Here is a 15,228-nt window from a genome sequence, read left to right on the forward strand (position 1 = left end):
CAAGGTCTGCAATCTGACTTAAGGCTTGTATTCAACAGGGAGTCAAATTATTTCAACATTTGTTTTTTCTTTGTTTTTAATTTTTTGTGTTTAAGTCTAAGTCGTGTTTTTCAAAAATTGTAAACAAAACTGACTCTTTAATACATGGGCAGCTGCCAATATGTACCAGTTTATAAAACAAAACCGTTTGTAAGATGAAACACAAGGTCAATTGTAAGGAAGAAACTCGTTGCTCTTGCCTATTACGGCATTTTGTATAGTATTTTGCACTTTCATTTAACAGACATTTATCGCTCTCATGTGTATAACCAAGTTCCATTAAACATATTTTGCCAGCCGAAGTACTGGCAATATGAGTTTCTAGGTGGTGGAATAAAGCAGTCACATCAAATCTAAATATGTGTATGCAGAGGCAGCCTAACCCTAATAATGATTTGGATATGCACAGATATTATAATTTCTCTTACTTGTAACTGTAACTGCACTCAAAGCCCATTTATACATTAGCAAGATGTTGCTGTAATCCAACTCATCCAAACAACCATGCTTTTTTCATGCAAACCTACGAAATGCCTGTACAGTAGTTTACAAGAATGAATATGCTGGACAAAATCTGCATACAAATGAGAGATATAAAAATGAACTGCAGAAGCTACACAAGATTCGAAGCATATAAAACAAGATCTTGCACATCCTCATACCGTTCATAATTGCAGTATTATTCATTTTGGGAAGCAACATATGGCTATGTTACTTATAATTGCTTGCTTCCTGAAAGAATCGGCAGCAGATGCTGCATACACATCTATTGTTAACATTGCATGGGAGAGGTTACTCAACATAATACTGGCCAAGGTTGAGGTGATGTTTTTTACTAGCAGAAATCTCCATCGCCTCAAGCATTACTACAGCTTTTCCCACTTTTGAGAATAAATGCAATACCAGTCTGAACAAAGCATTTTAGTTTGCCCATAAGTGAAAATGAAAATAAGTTTATATCTTTCAAGCAGCAATTAAAACTTTTTTTTTGAGGGGGTTGGGAGAAAGACACTGCATGCACAAACTGTACAAATATGCCTTGGTGATAGATTACATGGTTAAAAAAAGGTAAAAGAGAAATGTGATAATCTTAAGTTAGCTGCCTGTTTATACAAATGCAAGCAAATCCTAATCCTAATGCACTCCTACCACATTCTGTAAATGTAACGACAGCCATTGATACTACTTTAACAGTTTACTTGCATCGATGACTGAAGGGTGGAGATTTTTGCTTTTTTAAAAACTTTACCCAACATTTCTTGTTGTTACAAAGGCACAAACAACTATAAAATAGCACAGAGGCACAAGAAAATCAACTTTGTAATAACATACAGGTTTTCAAAGCATTGCATGTACATCACTGCATTTTTTTGTGTTTTTTTAAAGCCCCATCTGCCATCAGCATACTGAAACTGGTCCCACAGATCAAAGCCAGCAGCTAACAGTTTCAAAGAAAATCCTTAGCTCAATTCCTTGAGAAGACAAGACTAACATTATCCTATTATTCAAAATTTCTTTTGGTTTTAGGCAACATAAACTATGTATTGATTGATAGCATTTAAAAAGACTATACGAATCTGAATTCACTTTAAGTTAAACATTATTCAGGGCTCAACAATTTTCAAGCAGTAACTGTTACAGATAAATAGCATACAGCTTCACATTCACAGCCTTTTTCACACCTTTTGGTGATTATCTGTCAGTTTCAAAGAGATTCTGCAAGTTCATGACTGCTTGACCAAAATTGTGATGAAAAATTGATCCAGAGATGACAAGAAGGATCAGCTTAAAAAGTGCCCCATGAATTCTACAGAGTGATACACAACTATTTATAAGAATGCTATAGAGTGATACACAGCTATTTATAAGAAAATCTTCAAAAACCTACAAACAGACACTTTTTTTCATCCAGTGAGAATGAAGACCTCGGAAAAAGCAATCATTCCAGACCATGACTAAAGAAAAGTAAGCCTGTCAGAAACTGTTTTCTTCTTAGAACCCAGTGATACTGGTTATCTGGCAAAAGCTTCTGCCACTGCTGAGATATAACTTCCACAATGGACTCTATCTCATCCTCCTATATTTTCACTATTATGCCTTGCACAGATGGGCTGTGTCTGCATTGTAAAGGCTGCAATGGTCTGACAGAATGAACATGCACACAATAACAAGAAGGGTTACAGTACATTTATCAGTCTCACCATAAATGTAACATGTAGACTTTCAGACTTTAAAAAGACTGAACTCTTGGTGATACTCCACATATTTCTGTTTTCAAGCAACATTTCTATTGGCTTTATACTAATTTGAAAAAGGAAAACAAAACCCCTAGAATATTCATAAGAATACAAATTACTGTTGGTAAAATAAAAAAAAGTGCCACAAATGTATAAAGTTGTATGGCAAATATTTTGTGCTTTTAATGTGCCCTATTGCCTGAAGTCTTTCAAAGGTCGCCAGACTTAACCTCCAAACTGATTCATAACAAATTATAGAACATGTGTAGCAATCACTTGACATCCAAATGTCACTGTCTTTCCAGCAGTGTTCTTTTACTAACCATGAGATCATGGCCTTGACACACAACCCTGCACACATTAGACACTGAAATGTCCTTATCGTGGCTTCTGTTTAGGCTACCGCAAAAGGCTACCATGGGAAAAATCCACACAAAAATCCTCTGTGCGTGCTACTTTCAGTGAAAGAGACATTTACAGACATCAATTACCTGCATGTATTTAAATTTCAATAGTAAAGTGTGCTTTCAGAGGTTGATATCCATGGATATTGGTGGTCCACAAGCACTATGTTCTTACCAAGGTCAATGTCGGGACTGGTGGCAGCAGTGCAAAGTCATGGTCAGGGCTTATGACAGTAGCATAAGTCATCTCCTGGCTGTTGCTGCCTTTGTTCATTCCAAACCTGCACCATTACAACGCAAGTGGTATTTGGCATCTCCTGACATTCTTGCACTGCGAGGGCTGCTAGGAGTTTCCCAGGTGATGTTTTCTAAGGAATCGTTTCTCCCAGTGCCTGTGTCGCAGACGAACATGAGGCTGGCTTGCTTCTAGCATCATAGACAACTCTGGTTCCATGTCTTTCCCTGTGCTGTCTGAGGTGACTTGCACTAAGCTGGCCATCTGGAAGTGTGGCTCTGTGCTCATAGCTGTGCAGTTGGAATCTGCAAAATGCACAAGATGAAGATTAGATGTGAAATCATTCTTTCTGCAAAAGACTCCTTCAATACAGATAGTTATACAGCTTTTGTACAGTGATCTCTAAATACAAAACAGACATAAGAACCAAGAAAAGCTGACAAAGTTTAACTATTGAGTTCTCACCTGGAGATTCCCAGAATTCCACAGTTATGAGGCTGTGACCAGCAGTCCAGTCTTTACTTTGATGGAAGTGATTACAGTCCCATAAGCCAACATGACCTTTGGGCAAGTTCTTTTTTCTGGAGTAAGTGATTACCTGCAGAATACCTTGACGTCCCCAGAAATTCTTTTTGGCACTAATGGGATCTCGCTCATGCAGTCTTGACACACTTGGGTAGCCATACTTGTCTGCCAGAAAAGGCCCGTATGCTATTGGATGAAAGATATACTGCAAGCCATTTCTCCCTGACAGACTGTCATGACCATACTTGGACAGTTTGATCAGCTGATAACCCAAAGAATGCTGACCACCTATATGGTTCAGAGTGTATGACAGCCGCAGGGCACTGGTGTCGTGCAAAAGCATGCTGCTATCTGCTGCACTGAGTCCGATGATGCTGATGAGGTGGTGGTTGTGGAAGTGCCCTCCATAATGGGCATATCCAGGATAATGAAGTCTAAGGTCAGCAAAGTTGGGAAGTGGCACCTGCAACTGACAATGACACTCCGTTTTCACCTCTCTCTCGAATTCTAAATCTTTGATCAAAACAAGATGAATGGTAATAAGCATGAGAACTTTAATACAAAATCAACATGCTGAACATTATCTACTAATAGTGTGAACAGTCTTCACTCCTGACGACTCCCCACTACGAATACTAATTTTTTTACAATTTGTAGAAAAGCCCCAACCACCCTCTTCCTGCAGCTCACATACACACTTTATGCAATACATATACACTTTATGCAGCAATTCTTGCCTTGAAAGACTGCACAGCTACAACTACGGTTATAAATTTATTATGAACATCCATTCATAAAAATGATTTTCAGTAACATACCTCTCTGATAATCTTTTGCATAAACACTTGTTGAATGCAATATATTAGACCAATTTAATATTAAAATTTTTTAAAACAGGAATAATTTTAAGGTAAATGTCTGGTATCACAGCCTAGTGGTTGCTTAGGACAGCAAAGTGAAAATGGCTCAACATGACTAGGATATGTGGAAGGAAAAGCCCAATTCTCTTCTTCCATTGCCTTTTAACTTTCCTGACCAATCAAATATCATAAAATTATTGTGTAGGCAAGGTGACATCTCCTGTCATAGGAGCTAGAGAGCATTAAAGCTATCTTTTGCTCATAAGCTAAGCACACTAATCAAAGGGTGTTGTTCATGCTTGCTGTGAAAACAAATAAGCTCCTTGATCCTGGTCAAGCATGGGGGCAGGGGTTTTGCAGCAACTTGCAGATTACTTTGCACTTACTGCAAGACATACTTGGTGCACTGTGAGAACTAGTTATCTAGAGTTATTCTACATCACATCAGTCCTACAACTTGGAAGCTTACCTTCAGTGGGTGTGAGAGCATATGAAAGTAAAAAGTAAATAACACTTCACGGTCTAGGGTCTAATTTTCATGATTACTCAATTTTCACTTCATCCACTCACTATAAAGATAAAAGTCTGAATCTGACAACAAGTGTATACCTATTAGCTTGAGTATTGCTTCTGTGGTGGTGGAGGGGCCTATTCTATGCCAGATTACAAATTTTATCACATCATGACTCAACTCCGTATGTCAAAAGCATCTCGACCTCCTTTAGGGGAGGGTCTGACCCATGGCCGTGTATAATACAAGTTCGTGCTTTGACCCACTTGATTTGACCTGCGTACACAGCCTGCTCGTTACCTCCCTCTCTCCTGTGTTTACACGCGCCTAAGCGGTCTGTTGTGACAGTAAGTGTTTGTTTCGAGCAAACTTTGCATCTCCGGAAGCAATGATTTTTAAACATAAAAAAAGCGAACTCAAGTTCTGTCTGCTCTGCCCATAATGCCTGTCCTTATACCCTCCACCTCCCTCCTCCAGCTTATCAAGCACACCTCATTTGCACCTGGTTGGTATGCTTCCAACAAAAGATGGCGCTGATCAGGTTTATGTGTCGGTCGGGTCAACAAAAACTCCATTCAGCGCAGGATCAGGGTAAAACGAAAGACCGCAGAAATCTAGCAAGGACAGCACAGTAGGATAATCATGGTTGGCACAAAGAAAGTCAATGGAAGGAGCTGTGGGCAAGATACACACAAAACTAAAAAAAAAAATAATAATAAAATTTTGAAAATAAAAGCAGGCCCACTACTTATTTTGTGGCTCACAATGCATGATGAAAGAATATGGGACCTGTGATCGACCACCTCAAATGGCTCCAGACATGAGCGAAATAAATGCGAGGGGATTCAGTTTCTATAATGTTTGATTAGTGAGACCAAGGGATGTGCTGTAGCCGAGGCTGCTGGAGACGCACTGTTGGCTGCAGACGTGATGAAACCACCTTCTTGGTAATCCCCAAGTTGATTTCTACTAACTTAAAGCAAAGAATGGGTTGGAATATTTAAAAAAGCCTAAGCATAAACAGATTCAACTGACATAATAATGAAATTTTTGGATGAAGTGACATTCCTGTCATGTAGGTCCTGTTGACAACAATGCAGTCACTTGCAATATTGTGGTCAAAGGGAGGGGCATTGATAGGATATACAGGTAGTTGTTAGCATCATACAATGACCATATACAGAAAGTCCAGAATAGAGGTTGAGCTGTTTTGAATGCGCTGTGCTTGCCCCGTATGACCAAGGTTTTGTTGACAGCAGGCAGGTTTTGACACCAACGACCCGACTGATGAAGGGCACCGTGACACGATAGCTGGGCACAACTATAGCACGTGGCACATGGACAAAGCATTTAGCATGCCTTCTGCTCCAAACAAAGCGGCAATCTTTGCATCCCAAAATAGCTTCAAGAGAAACAACCTTCAAAGGTGTTTTCCTCATGTTTCTATGCTCTCTGTGCACTTAACCTTGAGGATGGTCTCATCCCGCTAAACAACCCTTTTCATGATAAGCAACAAACACTACCTCCTCTCCTAAAATTTAGGCTAATGTCATCTAAACCTTTGCTTCATTTGTGATAATAATGGAAAAGTGTCACATGAAACAGAAATGCCCTTTTTTTCTTATCTCTCCCAAACATTCTAATTTATGTGAGTTTTAATGCAAAATATTTTAAAAAGTAATTTCAAAATTCAGATTCTTCCTCTTAAAGTGACATAATTACAGTAACATAATCACTGGCAAAACCCCATATACCTATAGACTATAGAGTATTAGAAAGAAATGAACTTCACATGCTTGTTTTTCGTATAAGATACTCCTAATTAGGTCAGTGTTGATGTGTAACGAATTATTTAAATACAGATACAGCATTTAGAAGTAATCTAAAGGAATTACAGATGCAAGTATTTAAGATTGTTAGTTGTATTTTATAAGCTACATCACCCAGTCGTCACACCACTCCTCTATTTTATGTTATGCCCTAGCAAGCGCGCGCATTCCTGTCACATGGTAATAGTCCAAGCCTCCCACTACCACCACCAAATCTTCCCTCCCACTCCAAAGGAAGGCAGCAGAAAATCAAGCGCTTGTGAAGTGAGCAATGTCCCTAGTCGTGACTAGAACTCCCTAACTTACCTGTCCCAATGAATGCCTTAATTACTAAGGTATTAATAATTGATTGTAAGAGTTACTACATCATGATACCAGTCACTTGGTACACAACAGTCTACAGCCATTTCTTAGTTACAAAGATCGAATGTTTCTCTTACACATTTCCAATGGTTCCCCCTTGATCCCTGACCCAGCCCACAACAAACATAATTATGCACAAATTCAACAAAAGGTATCGCGATCAGACATCCAATTCAGTAAGAACGCCTGTCTAGTAGAGAGGAGCAAATATAACTATATAGCCATCTAATTACATACGTTACCATAGTCAAGATACTTTAGTACAAGTAATATTCATGGTTAATGGCTTACTCGCACTATGCAGACTGAAGTGACTTGACTGCAGAACAGCACTGTACTTTATAAGGCTACAGCTGCAATTTTGACACACACCACCATCCTCAGCATCACCCGCACACTAACAAACTAAACTGAGGTGGGGGACAAGTGTCAAGGATAATGTAAAATGTGAGGCTGATCTTTTTTACACATCTCTACTTTTGTTCTCTTTATGTCTTTCTTCTGTTTTCTAACAGGTATTTTCAATTGTCTCCTTTTTTTTTTTTTTTTTTGAAGCAGTGTTGGAAGAAGAGATCGCCAAAAGTCCTGTAGCAGGATGAGATCATGGCAGCAAGCTAAGAGTGCGAGCACCACACAGTACTGCTACAGCCAAGAGATCACCAAGAGAAAGAAAAAAGGGGGACTACTGGTGGCTATAGCATGACCACAACCATTCACACCAGAGTCTACACCATCTCAGCAAGTTGGCGCCTGTCACCAATACAGTGAGGGTTGGCTGTCTGGAACACACTGTTCTTTCTCTGTATGTAGCATCTATTTGCAGGGCTGGTTGCCTAACCATGATATAGCCTTAGCTGCTGAGTAAAACACCAATCCCCCCTCCCCTGGCTGAGACTGGCTCATCTGACTTCTGCTGGCTGTAACACAGTTTCAGAATGTAAAGCTTGAGGATAAATACTGCAGTCTTCACACATGTAGTGTGCGACCTTCTGCGGATTAAAAAATATTAATTATACAAGGGGACTCAAAAGATCAATGCACACCTTCCAGACATTGGCCTTCCTCGACTAAACATGGAAGGAACTGCGAACTGCAGAACTCCCTAACTTACCTGTCCCAATGAATGCTTTAATCCTCCACTAAAACCTTACTCTCAAAATATTTCTTGCCATAATACAGACTTTGCAAACATGTGTATCCAGAATAATTTGTACATATAGTACATACACAATAGCTCATCAGCATCCACAGTACAAAGCAAGCAAAGCATTCTTCACACCTTTTGCAATGTATGTTTATTTTTTTTAAATCCCCATGATTATTGCATTGGATTTTCATTTGAAAATTCAGAACTGCTTTAAGAGAACTTAAAACAAAAAACAAAATAACCCCCAAACTGATACTGATTCTCTAGTGTTTCAGTACATCAGAAGCTGGTGTCACTAGCAACACAGAAACTGGGAAGTTGTGCACCCATTTTACTTGATTATTGTCTGTACCCATAATCCACTTGTCTCTCTCTTTAGCAGGCCTGTAAGTCTTTCATCTTCTGAATGCAAGGGAATAGATCAATGACTCTTCATTCATTTTATTACCTGTGATCAAAGACTTTCAAAGCTTTAGTGAACAATTTAAAAAAAAAAAGCCTGATACTCTCTTAGATATCTGTTCAATCCTGCTCTATCACAGTCCATCTGTTAAACCAAAGACACAAGATAAATCAAATGTGTGGTATAAGCATGACTGTAATAGGTATACAGCGCAAATCAGTGAAGAAATACGAGAACCAGAGATATATATGTACAGGGATGTCTGATAAACTAGAGGCATGTGTACAGGCATATCTGATGAACCAGAGATACAATAATCCCTTGCTATATCGTGGTTCACTTATTGCAGCTTTACTGTATCATAATTTTAAAAAAATGTATATAATTCTGTGTTGCAGAGTTTTTGCTATATCATGGGATTTTGCAGTATATAAGTATTTATATAATATTTTTTATTTTAATCATTCAAGTTGTAGCATGCTTCATTGGTGAGTATCTATAAAAAATTGTATATGTTGTTAAAATTACATAGGTTTAAGACTGTAGAAAGTGTTTTAGAGCATAAGAAGTGTTTAATGCCTTAAAATATATATATAAAATAGAATAAATATAATGTCACAACTTGTGGATTTTCACTTATCACAGGGGACTCTGGGACGTAACCCCTGCGATAGGTGAGGGATCACTGAATGCAATTAAAGTATGACACATGAATCAGTCAAATGTCTCACTGAGATATACATGTAGCTGCTTGTATTTGTAAAATTAAAATAAAGGGAAAATCCTCCATGAAGAGCTCTTTTTTTTTTAAAAAAAAGTTCCCCATGTTCACTGCTTTTTGTCACCATGTACTTTTTTTTTGGGGGGGGGGTCTGAATTTTTTTTTACTATAAGCAGCAGACCAAACATGGTATGGCAGGAGTTGAGCTGCTGGTGGTTGATTATGTCTGACCAAATTAACATACAATACAGGTTCAGACAGGCAGACCGGCAGCTTATATTTCTTTGTCAATTAAATCTCTGAAGCCCCTTTCTTGACAGCAACAAACAATGAGTCTTGCAATGTTTTTGTGTAAAGCAATTTGTAAAGCCCATACAGCAAAGTTTCATGCCTATTACCCATACAGTATTTTTTGAGAAGCGTCTGATATATTACAACCTATGCCTGACCTGTTTTTTTAAATAAGTATTTGATACAAAAGAATGTATTTTATGACTGATGATACATAAAGTATAATTAAAAACAAAACAAAATATGTATATGGGGAGGAGAAAGCATGTAAAATAGAAGCTTATGTACCTTGATATTAAGACTTTATGATGTTCACAGCCATGGCAAGTGTTTTACTAAAGTGGCATGCTAATCCAAGATCTATGAACCCACACAGCTTAAACCATGTAGGTTTATATGATAAATGGGCAACACCATTGTATAGTCTACAACACCATGCAGCCAAATGTATACTCCAGTTACATAGTGTCCAACCAGTCTTAACACCCCATCAAATACTTCGCAAGTATACAACTCTATGCCATACCAGACAAATCTGTACTCCAATTATGTAGTGTTATAACTAGTTTTCAACATCACACCAGACATGGTGCAATAAACAGTATCTGTAACATGGTATTAATATCTCTACAAATCACATAACACTATTCCTGCACAGCACTAGTAACAAAATTATCAGTGTACTGCATACCACACCCATATACTTCCAACACAAGAGCAGTCACTTAAGAAATGTGAGCTGAGGGTCTGGTATTTGGTGTGATTGTCTTAATGTCTCAATCATGTCTGTAGCACAACCAGTATTTTTTAAATTCCATCTAAACAAGCTGTTCAATGCTACAATTTTACACCTGATCCCTTTAGCAGCACTTTAGCATTATGAGTTATAAGAAATTACATAAACTCATGTGTTTGATACAAGTGGACAAAAGTGATTAACACCAGCTACTGGAGAGGGTGGTTGCAGAGCAGCTTATGACACATTTTATTAATTATGGTTGCCTAGATAAATTTCAGTCAGCCTATCGTCCTGGCTTCAGCAGAGAAACTGCTCTTCTTTGTGTGACAAATGACATTCTTTGTAGTGTCAACTCTGGCAACTTAGTGCTGTTAGTATTACTCGACCTGAGTAGTGCGTTTGACACCATCAACCAGCGCATGCTGCTCCAGAGACTGTCGTCAGAGGCTGGTATCCAGGGCGCTGCACTGCAGTGGATTGCCTCCTATCTTGCCGAGAGATCTCAGAGAGTGATTGTCGGCTCTGCAAGCTCTGAGGCAGTTCCTCTGGTGTGTGGCGTACCACAGGGATCCGTTCTGGGTCCATTATTATTTTCGGTATATGTTTCACAGCTTCGACGGGTAATTGAACGCTTTCAGATGGGACGTCAGTTCTTTGCAAACGATACACAGATTCTGAGCAGTTCCCCCCCCCCCCCGACCCGGCAGTGGCTAGGAATGCGCTTCAACGACTTGAATCTTGTGTTGCGGTGAAGGCGTGGATGACCAGCAATCGTCTTAAACTCAACGACGACAAGACAGAAGCGTTACTGTGTGGCCCCAGGGCCAGAAGGGAGCAGATTGGCATTAGTGCCATGCAGGTCGGTGATGCCTCCATAGCCTTTGCTGATTGTGTACGGGACCTAGGGCTGTTTATTGATGCAGAGCTCTCCATGTTCTTATAACCATGTTAGTTCTGTTGTGGCTAAGTCCTACTACTTTTTGAGGACTTTAGGTAGACTACGGCCCATGCTGACTCAAGCTGCTGCCAACTCACTTGCTATGGCTACCATCACATCACGATTGGACTATTGTAACAGTGCATTGTGGGGTATACCTGCTACTCAGTTGGATCGACTCCAAAGAGTTCAAAACACAGCCGCCAGGATTGTCACCCGTGCAAAGTCGTCCACTGAGCACATCACAACTATCCTACAGAGCCTTCACTGGCTCCCAATGAACAAGCGCATTGACCACAAAGTACTTTCCATTGCTCAGTCCTGCATGTCTAAAACTGCTCCTGACTATTTGCAAGAAATAGTTCCTCCGTACCAGCCGTCACGTGGCCTGCGCTCAGGCTCCCAGTCACACTTCTGTCTCCTTGCAGTGGAAGACACCAACAAGAAGCGCACTGGAGCCAGGGCCTTCAAACACGCGGCACCTAAGCTGTGGAATGCTCTGCCATCGTCACTCTCCACCATCACCTCACCAACCACGTTTCGCAAAAAACTGAAAACCCATCTGTTTCTTTCAAGCCAGTCTTAAACTACCAAGAAACACTTTTGTCTATTTTTTCTTTTTTTACTTTTCCTGGTGTTTTATATATTTGTTCACTTTATTTGTTCTACATTTGTTCTTTTTTCTGCGCAATGAGCATTCTTCGGAATGGATACCTGCGCATTACAAATCATCATCATCATCATCAGTTGTACAAGGGGAGGGAAGTGACATGCACTTCAAAGTGACAAGGGGAGAGAAGTGACAGGTAGTTCAACCAGAGAGCTTAGATGTACATCTAAGCTCTCTGGTTCAACTCATTTTTTAAATTACAACATCCCCTCAAGAAACAGATAACATTATTATGTTAAAAAATATAATAAAGGCTCCTTATATTTGTGGAATACTTAGGCTCTGCAGGTTTTTACTGTAAACCTCCCACTTTCTGCCTGATAGAGCATAAATTACACAGACTGCACTTACAACATACTACATAGTGACAGGGTACCTCCAAATGCTTTAACCCTACCTTTCTTTCACCCTTCTATACATATTTTGCAATGACTTTTGCTGGGCAATATGCTCACCTGGGCACATCTGATGGTGTATGGATGTTTATTACTTTATCACCCACAAAGTGGGAAATAATGTCAAAAGCATTTTCCTTTTCTGACTTTACATGTTTTAATGCAGCAAGTTTCAAGTTCTTCTATATAGTAATCTTTTCTTCTCTACACCTTTTTTTAACAAATGGCCTTATTCTAAAAATGTATAATTTTAAATACACTGCCTTCTTTATTATGTTGGGGTTTTTTTGTCTTAAAATGTTTTGTGCATATCATTTAGTGTTATGATCTTTATCTTTTTCAAGGTTTATTGCACTTTGTCAAGTCTTTGTCTTCTATATTCTAGTTTGGTTAGTATTTTATATAATATATTTTTTAATTTGTTAATTCTTTTTAACTTAAACCCAAGCATGAGGCAGAAAACGTGCTGGTGAAAGGAATGTAAAACATAAAACGAGAGGAAACTGTCAAGGAACTACATTTATTTTAAACCTCACACTGGTAAAAGGTAAATTGATTCCAGCAACAATGCTATAGCTATCACAAAGCGTGTTCTAGAGGTTTTGCAGATGGTTAGTCTACTAATACACAGTTACTTTTAAGTCAGCGATATTCACTATTTTATTTTAAGCTAAGGGCCTGACAGAAAACAAGAAATGTCTAGATGGTGAGGAGGGAGACAATCGTACACGGCTTTTGTCCTACGGAGTTACACGCTCACAACATCCTGACAGACAGACAGTGAGAGGTGTTACAGTGACCAAACTATCTCACGCCCCACAAACTTCCTCAATGGCAACGACTTCTTGCCGACATTTAAATGTGGGTGAGGGTTAATCCTAACGCTAACAACGTGTCTCGCTGTCACTCTACTGTCCCACAGCATCCATCAACAACAGTACCGTCAATGTTGTCGTCACTGAAGTTCTGCTCTAACATTTTTTAAAGAGGTAGTAAGCAGATAAGCAGAGGATGAGTGACGATATTACAGCAACAAGATATCACAGCAAGAAGCAGAGGATGAAGTTTATAGCGCACGAGGCACTCACCACGTCTCCTTTCGCTGACATACACCGCCATCCCAACACCACCACACACAGCAGCCACAGCAGACCGCCCATCCTGCGAAGTTTCGATGACAGGAACGACGACAGCCAGTGAAGACGTCACACACGCTCACCTCGGTGTCACGTCACCTGACCTCAGCGTGAATTCCGCACGCAGCTGCAGTTGTTGTGTTCACACACACGGCCCGGATGAGACGATTGTTGGCGGGCGGACTAGTGTCGTACCCACCCACCCCATGCTAGTGAGGTTACAAGCCGTCTAGCCGTCTGTCGCACCACGCACCACACCAATGCCGCATGCACTTTGTTTAGATCCCGCCAGGCGTCTGAAAGATGATGGGAGACAGGTCAAAGTGCACACACTGCACCGTGTGTCGGCTCACACTCCCATCACACCTGCTCCCAGCAAACTTTCAGCAACTAACGTTTCGAAACTGAAGAGTGACACTGATCCCCGAACGATTGACCTCTGCTCAGCTTCTTGTATAGGGTTAGGGTTCAGTTTTGTACGTTATCCACGATCATGGCAGTCAAGCAAACGACCGCACAGACACAAAGTCAGTCACTCACAGCCTGGTGTGACACAAGCTGCTCAGCAAGCTTCACCTGTGGGATTTGTCGTCCTGCGCGCTGAGCTGTAGTCCACCATGTCGCTGTCTGTCGCCTTCTCTCACTCAGGCTTTCACTACTTCGACAGTCACTACACCCGACGACAGTTGTGAACAGTGGTGCAAGTGTTGCCCCCGCACCTATAGTCACTACAGTCTCTTGTCTCCACTGTGATGGCCTGGCAGGTGCTAAGTTCTTCCGCTATCATGTGCTCACCAAACGCCGCGCTTCGGTGCAAAAGTGTATCCTTTTATACAAACAACTGCCAGCGACATCTATCTGCTGAGGTCAAGCCTCGTGAACTCTGGGCTTGCAGTTTGTACTGTCTGGCGCGAGCCTCACCTCCCATGCCGCGTGTCGTCTAACCCCCCGCAATAAAACTTCTCTCTGCCTCGCAGTCCCTGACCTACACCTTTACTTGGCGCGAGCAGGTGAGCAGGTGAGATGAATGAGAAGCGACGTTTGACAAAGAAGCTGTGACCGCCACCCCTCGTCTCCTCCTGTGCTTCACGCGCTCCTCCTGCCCAATCGCTGCAGGCCTGGCGCGGGAGGGGCGTGGTTAGTCGGACCAAAGACTGGGTGCGCACCTACTGAATGGGACCAGGGTACCCGAAAAAGCTCGCAGCAGCGATAGTCAAGCTTTCCTAATGTGCGCGTATGTCCTATGTGCGCGTCCTTTGAAAGATTTCTCTTTCAGCAAATTTCTTTTTAAACTGGCATTTCATAAAAGTTAACAAGCTGCTGAGCGACTGCAGCAGTAACGGACACATCATCCAAAAAGCGGCAGCCGGAGTGCAACTATAGCCTCCCCTCCCCCACCCGATAGCTGCATATAGTCCCGAGTTTATCTGCCTTCCACTGAAGTTAATAACGATGTCAGCGAGGAGAGATTGATGAGTGTGACATTCCATTTGCTGAAAGTTAAATGTAACAAGCGTACACCCGAAGGCTTAAATGTAACAAGCGTACACCCGATGAACGTACCCGTTCTACACTCCGCAAACGCAGTTGCCTCCCTTGTAAAGGGGTGTACTGAAAGGCTTGGTGAATGAGCCTGTCCAACACGAGATTCAGACTTTGTCCATGCATGTCTGTAACAATGTAATGTTCACAAAGCTCAATTAGAGAACAGAATATCACTACTGTTACCTGTTGTCATTAATTATGCTCAGAATGTTGAAGGGAGGTAGGTTTTTATTGTATCTAG

At 40.7% G+C, this 15,228-nt stretch overlaps 1 protein-coding gene and 1 long non-coding RNA gene across 3 annotated transcripts; one reads left to right on the top strand and one right to left on the bottom strand.

The window, feature by feature from the left end:
• Positions 1–841: 841 nt before the first annotated feature.
• LOC112564377 lies at positions 842–14,497 on the bottom strand. Of its 2 annotated transcripts, none has more exons than XM_025239146.1 (3): positions 13,395–14,497; positions 3,381–3,903; positions 842–3,220 (listed from the first exon to the last, which is right to left on the bottom strand). In XM_025239146.1, the coding sequence occupies exons 1-3, from the start codon at positions 13,464–13,466 to the stop codon at positions 3,024–3,026; spliced, it is 792 nt and encodes a 263-aa protein (XP_025094931.1). In that variant the 5' UTR covers positions 13,467–14,497; the 3' UTR covers positions 842–3,023. The 2 variants fall into 2 exon arrangements, with proteins under 2 accessions (XP_025094931.1, XP_025094930.1); XM_025239145.1 differs by having other exon boundaries at positions 3,381–3,909; positions 13,395–14,494.
• On the top strand, positions 5,774–9,338 carry LOC112564378. Its single transcript, XR_003099204.1, has 2 exons — positions 5,774–6,237; positions 7,559–9,338. It is a non-coding gene; the product is annotated as an uncharacterized LOC112564378 (long non-coding RNA).
• Positions 14,498–15,228: the final 731 nt, after the last annotated feature.

This window comes from Pomacea canaliculata, linkage group LG5 (assembly GCF_003073045.1).
Source record: "Pomacea canaliculata isolate SZHN2017 linkage group LG5, ASM307304v1, whole genome shotgun sequence".
In the NCBI taxonomy this organism is placed as follows: Eukaryota; Metazoa; Mollusca; class Gastropoda; order Architaenioglossa; family Ampullariidae; genus Pomacea; species Pomacea canaliculata.

What these genes read in the sequence shown, in the direction of transcription:
- LOC112564377 (XM_025239145.1), bottom strand. Translation starts at nt 13,466, where the DNA reads ATGGGCGGTCTGCTGTGGCTGCTGTGTGTGGTGGTGTTGGGATGGCGG. An exon ending in TGTCAGCGAAAGGAGACGTG is followed by an intron (nt 3,910 to 13,394) that starts GTGAGTGCCTCG and finishes TGTCATTGTCAG; the next exon opens with TTGCAGGTGCCACTTCCCAA. An exon ending in GGAATTCTGGGAATCTCCAG is followed by an intron (nt 3,221 to 3,380) that starts GTGAGAACTCAA and finishes TGCATTTTGCAG; the next exon opens with ATTCCAACTGCACAGCTATG.